Source organism: Equus caballus, chromosome 8 (genome assembly GCF_041296265.1).
Source record: "Equus caballus isolate H_3958 breed thoroughbred chromosome 8, TB-T2T, whole genome shotgun sequence".
NCBI lineage: Eukaryota > Metazoa > Chordata > Mammalia > Perissodactyla > Equidae > Equus > Equus caballus.
The window spans coordinates 83,338,442-83,352,548 of NC_091691.1; the positions used below are offsets into that span (position 1 = coordinate 83,338,442).

The following is a 14,107-nucleotide window of genomic DNA, read 5'->3' on the forward strand; positions in this document are numbered from 1 at the left end:
CCATAAAGAAAAACTTAACAGAATCCTAGAGAAATATTACATTCTGCTCATGGGATTACTTGAGCAAGGATGGGTACTTTGAGGTATTACCAGGAAATTAACAGACATTTACTACTTAGTCAGCACCAACAAGCCACTGACAGACATTTAAAGGGAAGAGCTCCCTCCTCCCGAGCTAGTCATACAGGGACCTGGGCCTCCTAATAACCCTGACGGCTACACTGCCTAGCATCACAGCTCCTGCAAGCTAAGTTGACTCACGAGTTCAAGCCAGGTCTGTCCGGGAGTGCCGCCTGAAGAAACTGCCAGCAGTGAGAGCTGACGACCAGGGCAAACTTTTGTATTTCAAAGTCGACAAACAGGACAACAATTCTCAAGACTATTAGCTCTAAAAAGAGCAATCATTGATTTCTGCCCTACCAAAGGCTACCTCGTGTACGACCCTTACCCATCTTTGGTTACTAACAGGCAGAAGTGACACTTATGAGAACAAGAAATGCCATGGACAGTGATCCCAATAAATCCCCCTTTGCCTCTCACTACAAAGGCTGATCTGGTCCCAACTCAGAATCAAGGATATCATTCCAGACAGCTCAGTCACGTTGATCGGGAAGTTTCCTTAGCAAATGAGGGGTGTCAGATACCCTAGAAAGAACTTAATTGTAGTTTTCTGCAAATTCTCCAAAATAATGTATACTCAACTTTAAAACAGTTGGAGTGAAGCAAGCCCTCAGCAAATTTCCTGGAGGAGGGACAATGGCTGCAAGCATAACCCGCCCTCTGGCATCACGCCACTAACCCAGAGAATTCACTGCACTGAGTGACCGGACAGTCAAAGTCCACTGGAACCTACTCCCCAAAACATGAAAGAAACGGATAGAGGAAAATTCTAAACAACTATCTATGCCTTGTACCTTTCTCTGGAAACACAATCTACTAATAAGAAAAGCAATTTGAAAAAATAAAAAGTAGATGCTACTCCAATTTCAGAGCCGTTCTCAGTGTAGGAAAACTATTAATGAAAGTGGATGGCATGGCTCTTTTCTTGTATTACAAAGTAAGTTCCTGTTTAACAACTTTTATTATTAACTAATTTAGATTAGTTTTTCTGTTTAACAGAGAGCATGAATCATGCCGGTTAAAACCTTAATGACGTCATATCTATTAACACAGCGAATTCCGAATACAGAAGATCTATGGCTCCTCTAATACGCCCACTTTATGCACTAGCGTTAAAAAATCAAAGAAATGCTCTTTTGAGGAACAAAGTTTTAGGCAATGAGGAAAGAGAAAGTAACCATTACAGACTCATTATGGATCCATCAGAGACTTTTTAATCCATTCAAACCCAAGCATGGAAGATCAGATTCTGATCCTGCAGTACTTGTACATTTTGGAACACCTTTTCACTCACAAACTCAAGGTTACAGTGGCATCAAAAATATCCACAGGAAAGGAAAAGGCTGACGTGAAACACAATATCGTTAATAGCTATTGCATTAGAGTGGTTAGTTGTCTTTTCTTTATTTTTCAAAGTTCCTATAGCATGTTATATAATTTTTATAATAAAAAATTATAAATGAAGAAAGAATCCAAGCTTACAAAACACAGTTGACTTTATAATTCTTCAAACAAATATGCAGAAAGGAGACATTCAACCAAAAGAAAGATGCTCAATGGAAAGCTCGCTGGGGTCCTGGGAGGAGCTCTGCAGACGAGGCCCGGCATCCTTGTCCTTGGAGGCAGGGAGCAGCGGGAGGCCCCAGGCTGCGCTCCACAGCTTCCCCCCCGGGCGGGTACGACACACGCTGGACTTCCACACGTCTATCAGCCTTGTGTGCCTGGGAATCTCAAAGCACTTTTGAAATCTGTACTCGATTTGGTTTGATGGTGAGGAAAGTGCGGCTCATACACAAGTACCAAAATGGTGACAGCACTGGCAAAAGCAACCACTGCAAGCAACCCCACCGCTCACCGGCATTCTGTGGCCCACAGCTTAGGAAAGGTTAGGTAACACTTCTGCTTCAAGCTATATCTCGTTTACTCAGCTGTGTTCACATAAAAAAAACCTATATGCATGAGACTGTAAACATATTCATAATGACAGCTCACGGAGGGGATTCTGTACCCTTGCAGGAGGTTTTTTAGGTAATAAAAAACAAAATCTGTATTTAAAATACACGTGCATCTCATAAGATAAATTTTTAAAACTCCTTTTTAAAATAGCCTAGTGGACATTCCAAAGTAGTCTCTTTGCCCAGAGCAAGTGACTATAAATGCTTACTGTTTCAGTATATAAAACAGAAAAGCCTCAATAAGGATTTCAGAGTCTGTTCGTCAAGAAATCACACAATTTGTGCCCAAAGTCCGCACATATACTAATGTCACTTCCTTCCTTGATCTCTAAATATGTCCTCCTCCATGTCGGAGGTATCTGGAGGTTGGGCATTTGCCTAATCCCAAGGGTCCTCTGCGGGGTCACAGCTGCTGGTTGGTGAAGAAGGATTTAGTCTGCCTGCAGACAGGATTCACACAGAGCGGACAACTCAGAGTCAACTGCTTGGAGCACAGCTCGTTGGACTGGATGTGTGAGTGCACCAAATCTGCCAGGGCCTGGAGGACGCACGACAAGAAGCAAAGATTCATCAGAGGCAAAAAGTCTACTGTCTCCCCATGCACTTCCCCCACCCATCTGCCCAGATAATCACTACGGCTTGGGGATTCTTTTAATCTGAATTATGAATCCTTTGAACCAAATTCTGTAATATGTTCCTCTCCTAAGAATCTCCTCAGCTTAGAGAAAACTTAAGACAGAGATTTTAGGAAATGAAATCCTCTTACCCCACCTGCTAAACCTTGTCTCTGAAAGGCAGATTTTAAATTAGACATAGATGGGTAGAAATAAGAAAATTGGGCCATCTAAAGGAAAAAAGAGTGAGAGTATAAGGAATTCGATTTTACTTTTGTAATTAATTGGAACTCAAAATGTTCTAATATGTGAGAAAACCAATATTCGGTAGGAGTTTCTCAGAGGATTACTCTCCGATATGTTCTACTGAAGTGGTTGTAACACTGCGGATACCTTAGAGAACAATGGATTTCCATTAAGAGACTCTGCTCTTCTGATGTTTTCAGCTCCACACTGAATCAAATGAGAACAGGGAGGAGAAACACATACACATTTTATTTTTCTTTTGTTTTTTTTTTTAGAGAAACTGATTGCTGCCAAAAAAATAAATACAAACACAGATTCACAAACACAACTCAAAGTCTTACTTCAAAAGCGTCCCCCAACTGCTCAGAAATGAAAAATGGTCATGGGGTGAGCACATCCGTTGATTTCCACCTCTGTTACCGTAAAATTGCTCTTCAATTTCTATTCTTTCCCCACCCCATTACCTTCCCACAGGTGCTTTGTTTCCAAACCGTTTTTGAGGTTGTATTTGATAGAATTCTCAAATAATTTAAATCTACCTACCATCCTTTTGTTACTGTATCTTTCTAATGCATGCATTTACAGACTCCACCTAAACAGAACGTTGCTTTAAATTTTTATGCTTCCAGTGTCAAAAGAAGTAAATTACAGTCAGGTGTGACCTAACAATGGAGATATGTTCTGAGAAATGCGTTGTCAGGCGATTTCATCATGCACACATCAGAGAGTGCACTTACACAAACCTGGATGCTCCAGCCTGCTACACACCTAGGCTGTATGGTACTGATCTTACGGGACCACTGTCATATATGCGGTCGTCACCGATCGAAACATCATTATGCTGTACATGACTGTAATTTAACGTATGCTGAACCTAGATTGGATCCAATTCAGAGTTGGGATTTTAGATAGATCTTACGTAGAAAAACCTGAAATAAAATTCTGAGGATTATTTCATTACCATCCCTGCTTCTCTCTCCAAAAATGTCCAGTTAATTATCCCTCAAATAAGTGAGAAATATCTAATTATCATTTACTCGGATAGTTAGGATCTTCTTTCCCTTTCCAAAATGTTGATGACTTTTCAGTTGCTATGTATTTTAAGCCGGCATCAACACCAGAAGACTGGCATGGGAAAAATGCTGAGATTCAGCAAACACATAGTCCTCAACTTAAAAAGAGACTGTAATCTACAACTTCACGGAGAAGTCAGTGACAGCAAGATAACCAATGCTGGAAACATTTAAAGGAGACACTTCTGTAGGGCAATCCAGTAAAATATGCACCAACATTTAAATTCCGTTTCTAAGAATTTATCCTAAGAAAATACTGAAAAAATAAAAAAGAAAATGTTTACTACAGAGCAGTTTATGATAGTAAAAAATTAGAAATAATGTTAAATGTATACTAATCAAGGATTTGTTAAAAATAATTACATAGATCTAATTATATTTATTGATTTGGGTGCATAATATATTCTTAAGAACAAAGTTACAAAACAGTATGAAGAAAATGCTATTTTTGTTAAACGTGTAGAAGAATATCATTTTAATTAAAATACACATTTAGAGGAGAAATGGGACTTATTTTTATCAAAATATTAACGTATTCTCTCTTTAGGGGTAAGATTCCAAGTGAGTTCTACGTTATACTTCTTTCAACTGTTTGAGATGTTTACTATTTTTATTATCAAAAAGCAATAAGGTTATTTCTATTTGGGGAAAAAATTCAAACCATTTTTTAAATAAAGTTAATTGTTTTAAATACAGTGTATTCTCCCATCAAAATAATGAAACAAATTGTAGCTAGTTGGTCTCCTTTATTCTATGGATTAACTTATTAATCACTAATAATCCATTTGATTACTAAGGAATGACCTTAGCTTAGTAATATGAATGAATGTGAATTATTATTCAATACAAACAATAAATTATTTTCCAAACACTCTGCTATGAACTATATTTGGACTTAAATCTTTTTAGCCAGCTCATAATAAGCCAAAGTCATGGTGGGATACAGGAGGCACCATTAAGTAAAATCCACAGACAACCCTGCAACCTCATTTTAGCCAACTATGACTCTCCCATAAATTCTTTATCAGAACTACTGACAAGTAATTTAGGCACTCCTGAACTTTCATTGATGTTTGATGAGCAGCATGAATACACAAACACCTGTGGGGTTGGGTGTTGGCTAAACTTCCCCACCCACTCTCCACCCTGCCCTGCACCTGCCATGCAGGCCTGGAGAGGGTGAAGCATCCTTTGAGGCCAGGTCTCCACCAATCACACGTGGGATGATCAGGGCCAGGAGTTCTGGCAGAAGATGAGGAGGGAAGGGCTTCTTGGGTCCAAGGCTTCCACAATTCCCATGGAAACAATGCTATAAATCAGACTCAAGTTTCCAGCAGGCCCTCAGAAGCCATGAGATGGGTGGGAAATAGTTTTTCTCCACCCTGACTGACAATTCACATCCATCTTACATTACAAGACACTAAGGATGGTATTTGTTATTTCAGTGACCACACTGATCACAACACAGTAGCAAACAGCTAATTAAGTGAATGTATAAAAGAGGTCAAGGAAATTAAAACATATACTGCTTCATTCATTCCATGCTCTTCTCTTAAATGACAGTGACTCCTACAAGCCTTGAAAACCCAATGAGAAGCAGTGTAACAGCCCGAAAGTAAGGGCACTATTAGACTAAGAAAAGGAATTATAGAACAATAAAAACTTTTCCCTCCAAATTGATGAGAAGTACAATTATTTTTTTTAAGGAAATGTAGTTTTCATTACTTTCAGTAGTACAGTAACTCAAACTAAACAAAATGACATTGCCTGCAGTGGGCCACCTGGTTTTAGAAAGGCACAAAACTGCTTTCCCACTGCTGACATGGAATTACCTTGATGTGTTCAGACCATTACTCAGATTAAGTGTTATTCAGAACAATGAGGACACAGTACATGCAAACAAGTATACCAAACAATATTTTTGAATGATACAATTAGATTATTGCAGAGAAAGTTTTCTTTTAAAACAAATAACAATGGGATTGATGAGCCAGATGGGAGCATTTACCTCTTTGGCTAGAACTTGTGAGTATTCGATATCCAGTTCATACAGTGTTTCAATGTGATCGCTGGTAAACGCAATTGGAACCAAAAGGATATTCTTCCTTCCCCTCTCACAAAGTCCTCTGATAGTCTCGTCTGTTTGAGGACCCAGCCAGGGCATAGGACCAACCTATGAAAAAGGAGAGTGAACACATACTGGGACCCACTGCTCCCACCATGTCTATGACCCATCACAGCCCACTGCCCTGGGCACACACGAACCTCCCTGTAGGAGCGAGAGCCATTCTTTACACCTGCTTTAATGAGTTCTGGTATTTCTACATTAAGCTTGAATACTTCTGGAATTTGGCAAAATATAAATAAATAACAATTTCTGTCATTACCACTAAAAATAATGTATTAAATCAACAGAAATCAACTAGTCACTTGATTTCTCCTCCTACCCAATTTGCTTGCTGAGTTCTTTCTGTCCATGGTGAGCAATCAGGCTACAGAACATTCTGTCTATAAGAGCCAAATCTAATCGTTTTATAACTAAGTCCTAAACTAGACTTCCTCAAAAGAGCTGACTGCCTCCAACCTGTGGAAGCCACCTACCTTGGACTGCCAAACCAGTCGGTAGGGGTTGGAGTAACCCAGCTTATCCATGACTCTCTGCACAGTGGCACCCACCTCCTGAGGATAGGGATCCCCTCTGTTGACCACCTGCAGCAAAGACACATGGGCGTTCAGTCGCCAGCACGTGAAGGGTTCCGGGAGCCTCCAAGTGTGCGGGAGACGATGGGTGTGAGGGCAGGACCTAGTCCTCCCTTTCTGTCTTCTGCACTAAGGAGGACACAATCTGAGCTCAATCACCAAACTTCCTGGGATCCATTTGTTCATCAGCCAGAGAACACAGCACTCAGTCATCTCTGAGGTCCCAAAGAATATGTCAGATTCTCTGTTCTACGTTATTCTTGGGAAACCAACAATGTATAACGCTGGACGATGGTCTCAGTCCCCCATCTGAAACAGGGCAGGAAGAGGCAATGGGGGATGGGACTTCTACCTTAGTAGTCATTTGAGTGGCTGATTTTTAGAACAGGAAACAAGAGTGTTGTATGGACAGTGTACAGAACTACTGAGTTTATGGGGACCAGGTAAACAAAGGGGTAGATGCTAGTGGAATAAGAGGGAGGAAAGCAGCAGCACATGGTTCAAATTCCAGGCTCCTCAAGAACATGACCTGTGCCTTCTAATCCCTCTTCTCTCCCCACTCTTCCCACAATGGACTGTAGTCCGTGCTTCGAGCACAGCGACTGTCTGAAAAATGCTCCTGAGCGTCAGAACAGCTTGTTATAGCTTTAAAATGTTCAAAGAAATTTTATTTCTACTGCTTTAATATTTAGTTGTGTACTAATTCCCTAACACACACACCCTGCTTTATTTCTTCCTATAACACATATTACCTCCTAACATAGCACACTGTTTTCTTACGTTGTGTGTTTATTATCTGCTTCCCCCCCTGTGGGGGCAAAGATTTCTGTCTATTTTGTTCATTCCCATATCCTACGATAGCGGGTAGAACAGCACCCGGAACACAGTAGGTGCTCAGCAAATCCTGTTGCCATGAAATACTGATGAATTCAAAGTTAGTTAACAAGCCATTAGAAATGTAAATATGGAAAGAATGAGGAAAATACGAAGTCACGTGAGAACAGCACAGAAATAACTGCGACCGGCAAGATCCACCGATAGAGGCTAAAATTAGCAGGCAAAAGTCTAAGGAACAACAAGACATTGGCATGGTCTCAAAGCAGCTCTCCAAGATATTTTTAATTAGAAAGAGAAAAATAGTTACTTTACAATGGACAAATCCAGCAGACAGCACTTTAGACAAATGACCAAGGATCACACCAGCAGCAGTAAGACAAAGCGACATCACACACTCCCGGCAGGATGCGCTGAGGAGGACAGATCACCCCTGGGTATTCTTCCCAATAATACATAACCTCAACCTGATCGTGAGAAAATACCAGACCAATCCAAATGGACGAGCGTGCTACAAAATAAGTGACAGCCTACAAAATCACTCTTCAAAAATATCAAGGTCACAAAAGACAAGGAAAGTATGAGGAACTGTCCCAGACTGCAGGATACTGCAGAGGCATGACAACCAAATGCGATGTGGGATCCTGGATTGAATTCTGGAATAGAAAAAGGACAACTGTGGAAGAAGTGGTGAAATCCGAGTAAGGGCTGGCCTTTGGTTAATAGTGTCACACCACTGCTCAGTTCTTCCTTTTCATCACTGTACCATGGTTACGTGAGATGTCAACATTAGGTGAAGCTACGTGAAGGGTATATGGCAACTCTCTGTACTATTTCTGCAACTTTTCTGTAAGTCTAAAATTACTTCAAAATAATAAGTTCTTAAAAAGTCATTAAGGGGGAAAAAGTCATTAGAAAGCAAATGTAGAGGAAAAGAAAAGTTCGCTAGATCAGTTTTCTTCCTCAACCATCCCACTGTCTTCCCTACCCCTTCCCTATCCTCATGACTTCATGGCATTCCTCAGTCCCACACAGGACCCGGGGCAGCAGAAACCTGGAAGCAGTATGCTCAGTCCCTGAGGGGAAGAAAGGGAAATGAGGCCGCGGGTGAGAGAAGAGAAGGCAGCACCTGGAATCGTTCATGTATAAAAATGTGTTTCCTCCCTTCCCAGTTCAAGAGCTTCCCTTCTGGCACTTCAGACATGGCCTCATCACATGAAGGACAGTTATACAAAGGATGAGGGTGGAGCAGGAGGATGGGCATGTGAAGAGGCTCTGCATGACACCAGAAAAGAGAATATGAACCCGTTAAAATCAACAGGCAGGCTTCCAGAAGAGAGAAATTTATCTCCAGAGCCACCTACTGCTTAGTTGAGATATGGGAATGGAAAAGCTGCGAAGGGCTCCACCTTGGTCACCACCAGGTGGCAGTGAAGACCAACTAGAAGAGTAGCCCCAGACATCCAGGTTAACTCCATTAACCCTGGAGTTAAAACCTTAATAACACCTAAGAAAAAGTAATTCTCTACCTTGCTGGCTTTGAAAGTGATGTTTTTAGGACACAATGATAGTTCTGAGCTGATGAAACTAGCTGCTTATATCAAGCACATCTATACTGCACACTAGCTTGATCATTCTTGTTTCCAAAAAGGCAACAGCTATGGCAGATGGAGTATTTTCATGAAGACACAGTATACTATGACAAACCAACGACCAATCAGATCACAACTTGATATACTCTATATTCAATTGCCAAAATGTGATCCCAAGTCTTAGCAAACTAAAAACTGTGATTACTTCCTGGATTTCAAACAGTCCCTACCAAGTCTTGATGAAAGAATGGGATGGAGAGCACTCGTGTGAATGGAGGCCCAACAATTCAACGCACTGAGACATCGGGCGGAGCCCCTTCAACAGGGCAGGCAAAAGCAGTGAAAAGAACTCTTCCACTTACTAAAAATTCCTACATACAAATACATCTTCAAACTATCATTTTAAAGGGGTTTATTAAGACAGTATCTATTCACAATATTATAATCTGAATTACTTGTTATTAGGTTTCAAGAAATGAGTCTAGTTAAATTAGCACCAAGTTAAGTCTGCGATCTTACAGTTCATCCTTGCACAGGGCTCAGGACGACGCGGAAGCTGCATTTAGAAATCCTCTACCCCTAGATCAGCCAAAAGAACGTTCTTACTTACAGACATCGGCAGTGAGTGAGCAGAAAAAAGAATGACCACCTCGCTTCTCTTCTCATGTGGAAAATGGTCCAGTTCTTTCAGAATGTGGTCTGCAAAGCACTTCGCAAATACCAAGAAAGGAGGATAAGGAAGAAGTAGGAAAAAAGAAACAGAAGGAAAAGAAAATATTTTTTAAATGAGAGCTACAAAAAAAATCTCACAGCAACCATCAAAAACTGGAACTCTCTTTTTAAAAAATTACAAACAGTACAGTCTCCGCTTGCTTTGGTTCATCATCAAAATGGCTCATAACAGTTTCAGGGGCCTAGGGAATTTGATGGGAAACTTCTAAAGCTCACTAATGGCTCACTGAAAATGAATGCTCTGGATCTGCTTCCCCTCGGGAGGAACAGGGCACACTTCCAGATGGAAAGGAAACACAGATGGGAAGGAGAAGTTGTTTTAAGACCTCTCATTTGCTCGGTTAGCAGGAAAACAGCTTACAGGGTCTTTCTAAATCTCCGTTAGTCTGGCTTTTAGGTATATCACATTAAACTACATTAGACAAAAATAGTAGAGGAATAAGAAAACACTCTTCTATTTTTATGACCTTTTCGTTCTGAGCTCAGTATCTTCACTAAGTCAATCTTCATAACAACCTTCATAACAACAGATGAGAGGTAGTACAACTCTCAGTAAATTCACGGGGGTGCGGGGAGATGCGGCGACCTGGGGGCCCATTCAGTCACATCTGCAGAACTTGGGCTACAACGCAGGTCCCGCCTCCTCTGAATCTCTGTCCACCAGACCAGTGAGTTCCCATGTCTAGTTGGCACTTGCTGATTCACAACAATAGGTGCTGAAATCTCAGATCTGAAGAGGCTTTCTTTCATCTTACGCTTTAATCATTCTTCGTCACTTAACTTATAAAGCAAATGCTACAAAGGACATATTAATATCAATTGACAAAGCCGGAATATAAATGTAGGTCAGACAAATGTAAGCATCAATGTTAAATTTACTGAAGTTGAACACTGTACCACAGTTATGGAAGAGAATATCCCTGCTACGTAGGCGTAAAGGGTGATTTTATATATATAAGTTACTCTCAAAAGGTTCAGAAGAAAATATATGTATGTATATACAAACATAAACACACAGAGAGGATGCAAATGATAAAGCAAGTTGGATAAATGTTAAGAATATGTGAATCTAGGCAAAGAGTAAAGTTGCTTATACTGTTCTTAGTCTTTCAACTTTCCTGCATGTTTGAAATTATTTCCAAAAAAAGGTTTTTAAAAACTTATAAAGGACAATTTACCAGAACCATGTACATTTGTACTTGTTGTATTTTGATATATCAGTGGTTAATACTACAGGAAGAGAAAATTATTCCCTAATCAACACTGAGACATTATCAATCTTTCTGGACTCTCAAAATTTGGTAAATAGATGCACTAAGGTACAAAATGTGCCTAGAGGGTTAGTTCCCTTTTCAAAATTTATAATTTACCTACAGAGTAAATATGGTAAGATCAGATACAAACCAAAACAATATTTTCTGGTGGTCTTTGCAGTGCTTGGAAACTAAGGATGCTCAGAAAGGACTGTTTCTGGACCACAGCCTAGATCAGAAGGCCCACTGCAAAGTTTGCAGAGGAGCTTGGCACATTCACTTACTCCAATTACTCCTCCAGCTAGACAAATAGCAATTTTAGAGATGACAGTAGTAAAATGACTATTTTGAGTAATTACTACCTATAACAAGTAGAAATGTAGATTAAAAATATTCTTAGTTTTTAACTATATTTCTAGTTTTAGTTTAGGGTTTGTTTGTTTTTAATTTCTGCTAGAAATCAAATCTCCTCGTGTAATCTACACAATATTAAGAATAAGGCCTATTATAAACTTTTGTTTCCAAAAATTTTGGTATTTTTCCTTTTCTCATCTCGCAAAACCACAAGTAGAAACACAATTATTTATGGCTTACAGCAGACTCTAAGCCATCATCCAAACTGAGGAGCTGGGGTAAAGTAGAAGTGCTACTCAACTCATCTAAAATCCATCTGCGGTATTTCCTACACGCAATCCCCCTGCAGAATGAAAGCGGCAGGCGGCTCTCAGAGCCTTCAATCACATCATCTAGGAGGGTGGATAAATGCCTCTAAAACTCCCTTTCATTTTATGAACGGAGATTTCCTCAGTTAAGAGACCTTTCCATCTTTCTGCTTCCCCCCTTTTCAAAGGGCTGAATTTTAATGCAAATCTAATTACTCACTCGATCAGGGCAGGCAGATGCTGTGCAGATCCCTCGTTCTCTGCTACCACATGTCAGTGCTGACCTGAAACACCCCTCGTTTCCAATCACAGGCCTCCAAGAGCAAACTATGGCACTCTGGAGCTTCAGGCGGTACTGACTGGATCCAGCAGCAGAGAAAATGAGCAGGGGAACACCACATCGAGACCAAAACTACACCCATCCCTAAGGGAAGGTGCCTTCTTTTCATTTCTGCTTAACACTGCATTTCAATCTGAGCATTAACCCTTGACATCATCTCCGTGCCTAAGGAACACTGTCTGCTCCAGGGAGAGCTGACCTGCTTTTAACAATGTCTAGCACCATCTAGTGGTTACAGATTCTAAATGACTCCAGGCTTTTTAAAAGGGTAAGCTGGTATTCTGCCAGTCAGAGGATGTCCAAGGAAAGAAACATAAACTGGATGAAATCTAAATCACTCAATATTTCCTCTACGTAAACTAACTCAAAGGCAGAAGATTGTACTGACTGAATAAAACTATACTTGTATGATTTAGGGCAATTACCCGTAGCACACTCGACTCACAGGGCAAAAAGTATACAGTAACACCAATTCAAAGGTATTGGCTTTAGAATTGTAGTTTTAACTGATTCTCCTAAAATCAAGCATCTATTAATATAAACATTATAATTGTGCAGGAGGAATCTGAAATTTCTTCAAATACATGAAACTTCCTCAGTTGAAATGTTACATTTATTTTCACGTTTCAGAACATGTAGACTTATCACCTTTAAATTTTTTAAATCTTTTGACATTTTAAAGGATCTAGAAAATAAAGGATTTATTTGTCCATCATTCAATCTATGAACATAAATTAGGCGAAACACTTGCATAATCTTTAACAGTCCTCTGGTCATCGGCAAACACAAAGCTCAAAATATAAATCTGCTATGGTTTGTGACTAACAGTATTAATCTGAAGAAAGAAAAGAATCTAACGTTTACCATCTTTGAATTTATTTTCTCCTGTCACAGTCTTGATAGACTCTAATACTTTTGTTTAAGCCCCAGCACACAATTTAAGCAAGAGAACTACAGTAAGGCTCAGAAGGACACCTGCAGACCAAGCAGGGACAAGAACCTGACCCACAGCAGAAGCAGGGGTGACAGGGGCTGCCGGCAGCCGCTGACTTACCTGAATGAGAAGGGGATGTGTGGGCCACCTGTCAATAGTGCTCCACTTCATCGCAGGCTTCTTTCCCACTTCATTGTAGTATCTGTAAATGGCATTTAAGCTGCTGCCTGAAATATATAGGGGGCTACTTATTTTTTTTTTAAAGATTGGCACCTGAGGTAACATCTGTTGCCAATCTTTTTTTTTCTTTTTCTCCCCAACACGCCCCCACCCCCCGCCAGTACATAGTTGTATAGTCTAGTTGTAGGTCCTTCCGGTTGTGCTTTGTGGAACACCACCTCAGCATGGCTTATGAGCTGTGCTAAGTCCACGCCCAGGATCTGAACCAGTGAACCCCTGGGCTACCGAAGCACAGCGCACAAACTTAACCACTGGGCCACTGGGCCTGCCCCTATTGGGGGGCACTTAGTAGATGCATGTTGATTATGATGAAAATAAAAAACAGACAGTAAAGGCAGTAATTCTAAGTTCAAAAGAGGTAACGTTTCTATACCGAATCAGCCTAATTACAATCATTTCAAATACTCTAAAATGCATATAGATTTAACTACCCTGCAAATGAACATCACTAAAGAGCAATCAATTTCAATGGCCTTTTAAAAATTATTGAGGCCATTCCTAGTGAGAAACACGATGGAGGTGGATTTACGAAATATAAGTAGTCGTTATTTGCAGGGACCAAGTCTTACACTTGAAAGCACGTTAAATTTTTTTTCCCATTATGAAGATAATCAACCCCATCACAGAAAATGTAGGTGGTGGGGAAAAAGGAAAAAAGAACCCAGCTTTTATCCCAGCATGCTAATACAGTTATTATTTTATTCTAGTATAGTTCTTTTCAATTATTTTTCTTTATAGCTGTATTGTTTAACAAAGTTGTAATTTTAGTACATACGCAATTTTGTATCCTGGGCATTTGGGGCATTTTTACT

At 40.1% G+C, this 14,107-nt stretch overlaps 1 protein-coding gene across 8 annotated transcripts in view; it reads right to left on the reverse strand.

Annotated features, from left to right (window-relative positions):
* Positions 1-1,311: 1,311 nt before the first annotated feature.
* The window catches only part of FECH (ferrochelatase), a 33,929-nt gene continuing 21,133 nt past the window's right edge, over positions 1,312-14,107 (reverse strand). For 2 of the 8 annotated variants that reach the window (XM_001488915.7, XM_023647865.2), the window contains exons 6-11: positions 13,176-13,282; positions 9,745-9,843; positions 6,610-6,717; positions 6,017-6,181; positions 3,083-3,142; positions 1,312-2,613 (exon numbers count right to left, since the gene is read on the reverse strand). In XM_001488915.7, coding sequence (XP_001488965.4) covers positions 2,479-2,613; positions 3,083-3,142; positions 6,017-6,181; positions 6,610-6,717; positions 9,745-9,843; positions 13,176-13,282 — 674 coding nt within the window. In that variant the 3' untranslated portion in view covers positions 1,312-2,478. Of the gene's footprint in view, positions 2,614-3,082; positions 3,143-6,016; positions 6,182-6,609; positions 6,838-9,744; positions 9,844-13,175; positions 13,283-14,107 lie in introns of all 8 variants that reach the window. The other 6 variants (XM_070275735.1, XM_070275740.1, XM_070275737.1 and 3 more) reach the window with 3 other exon arrangements.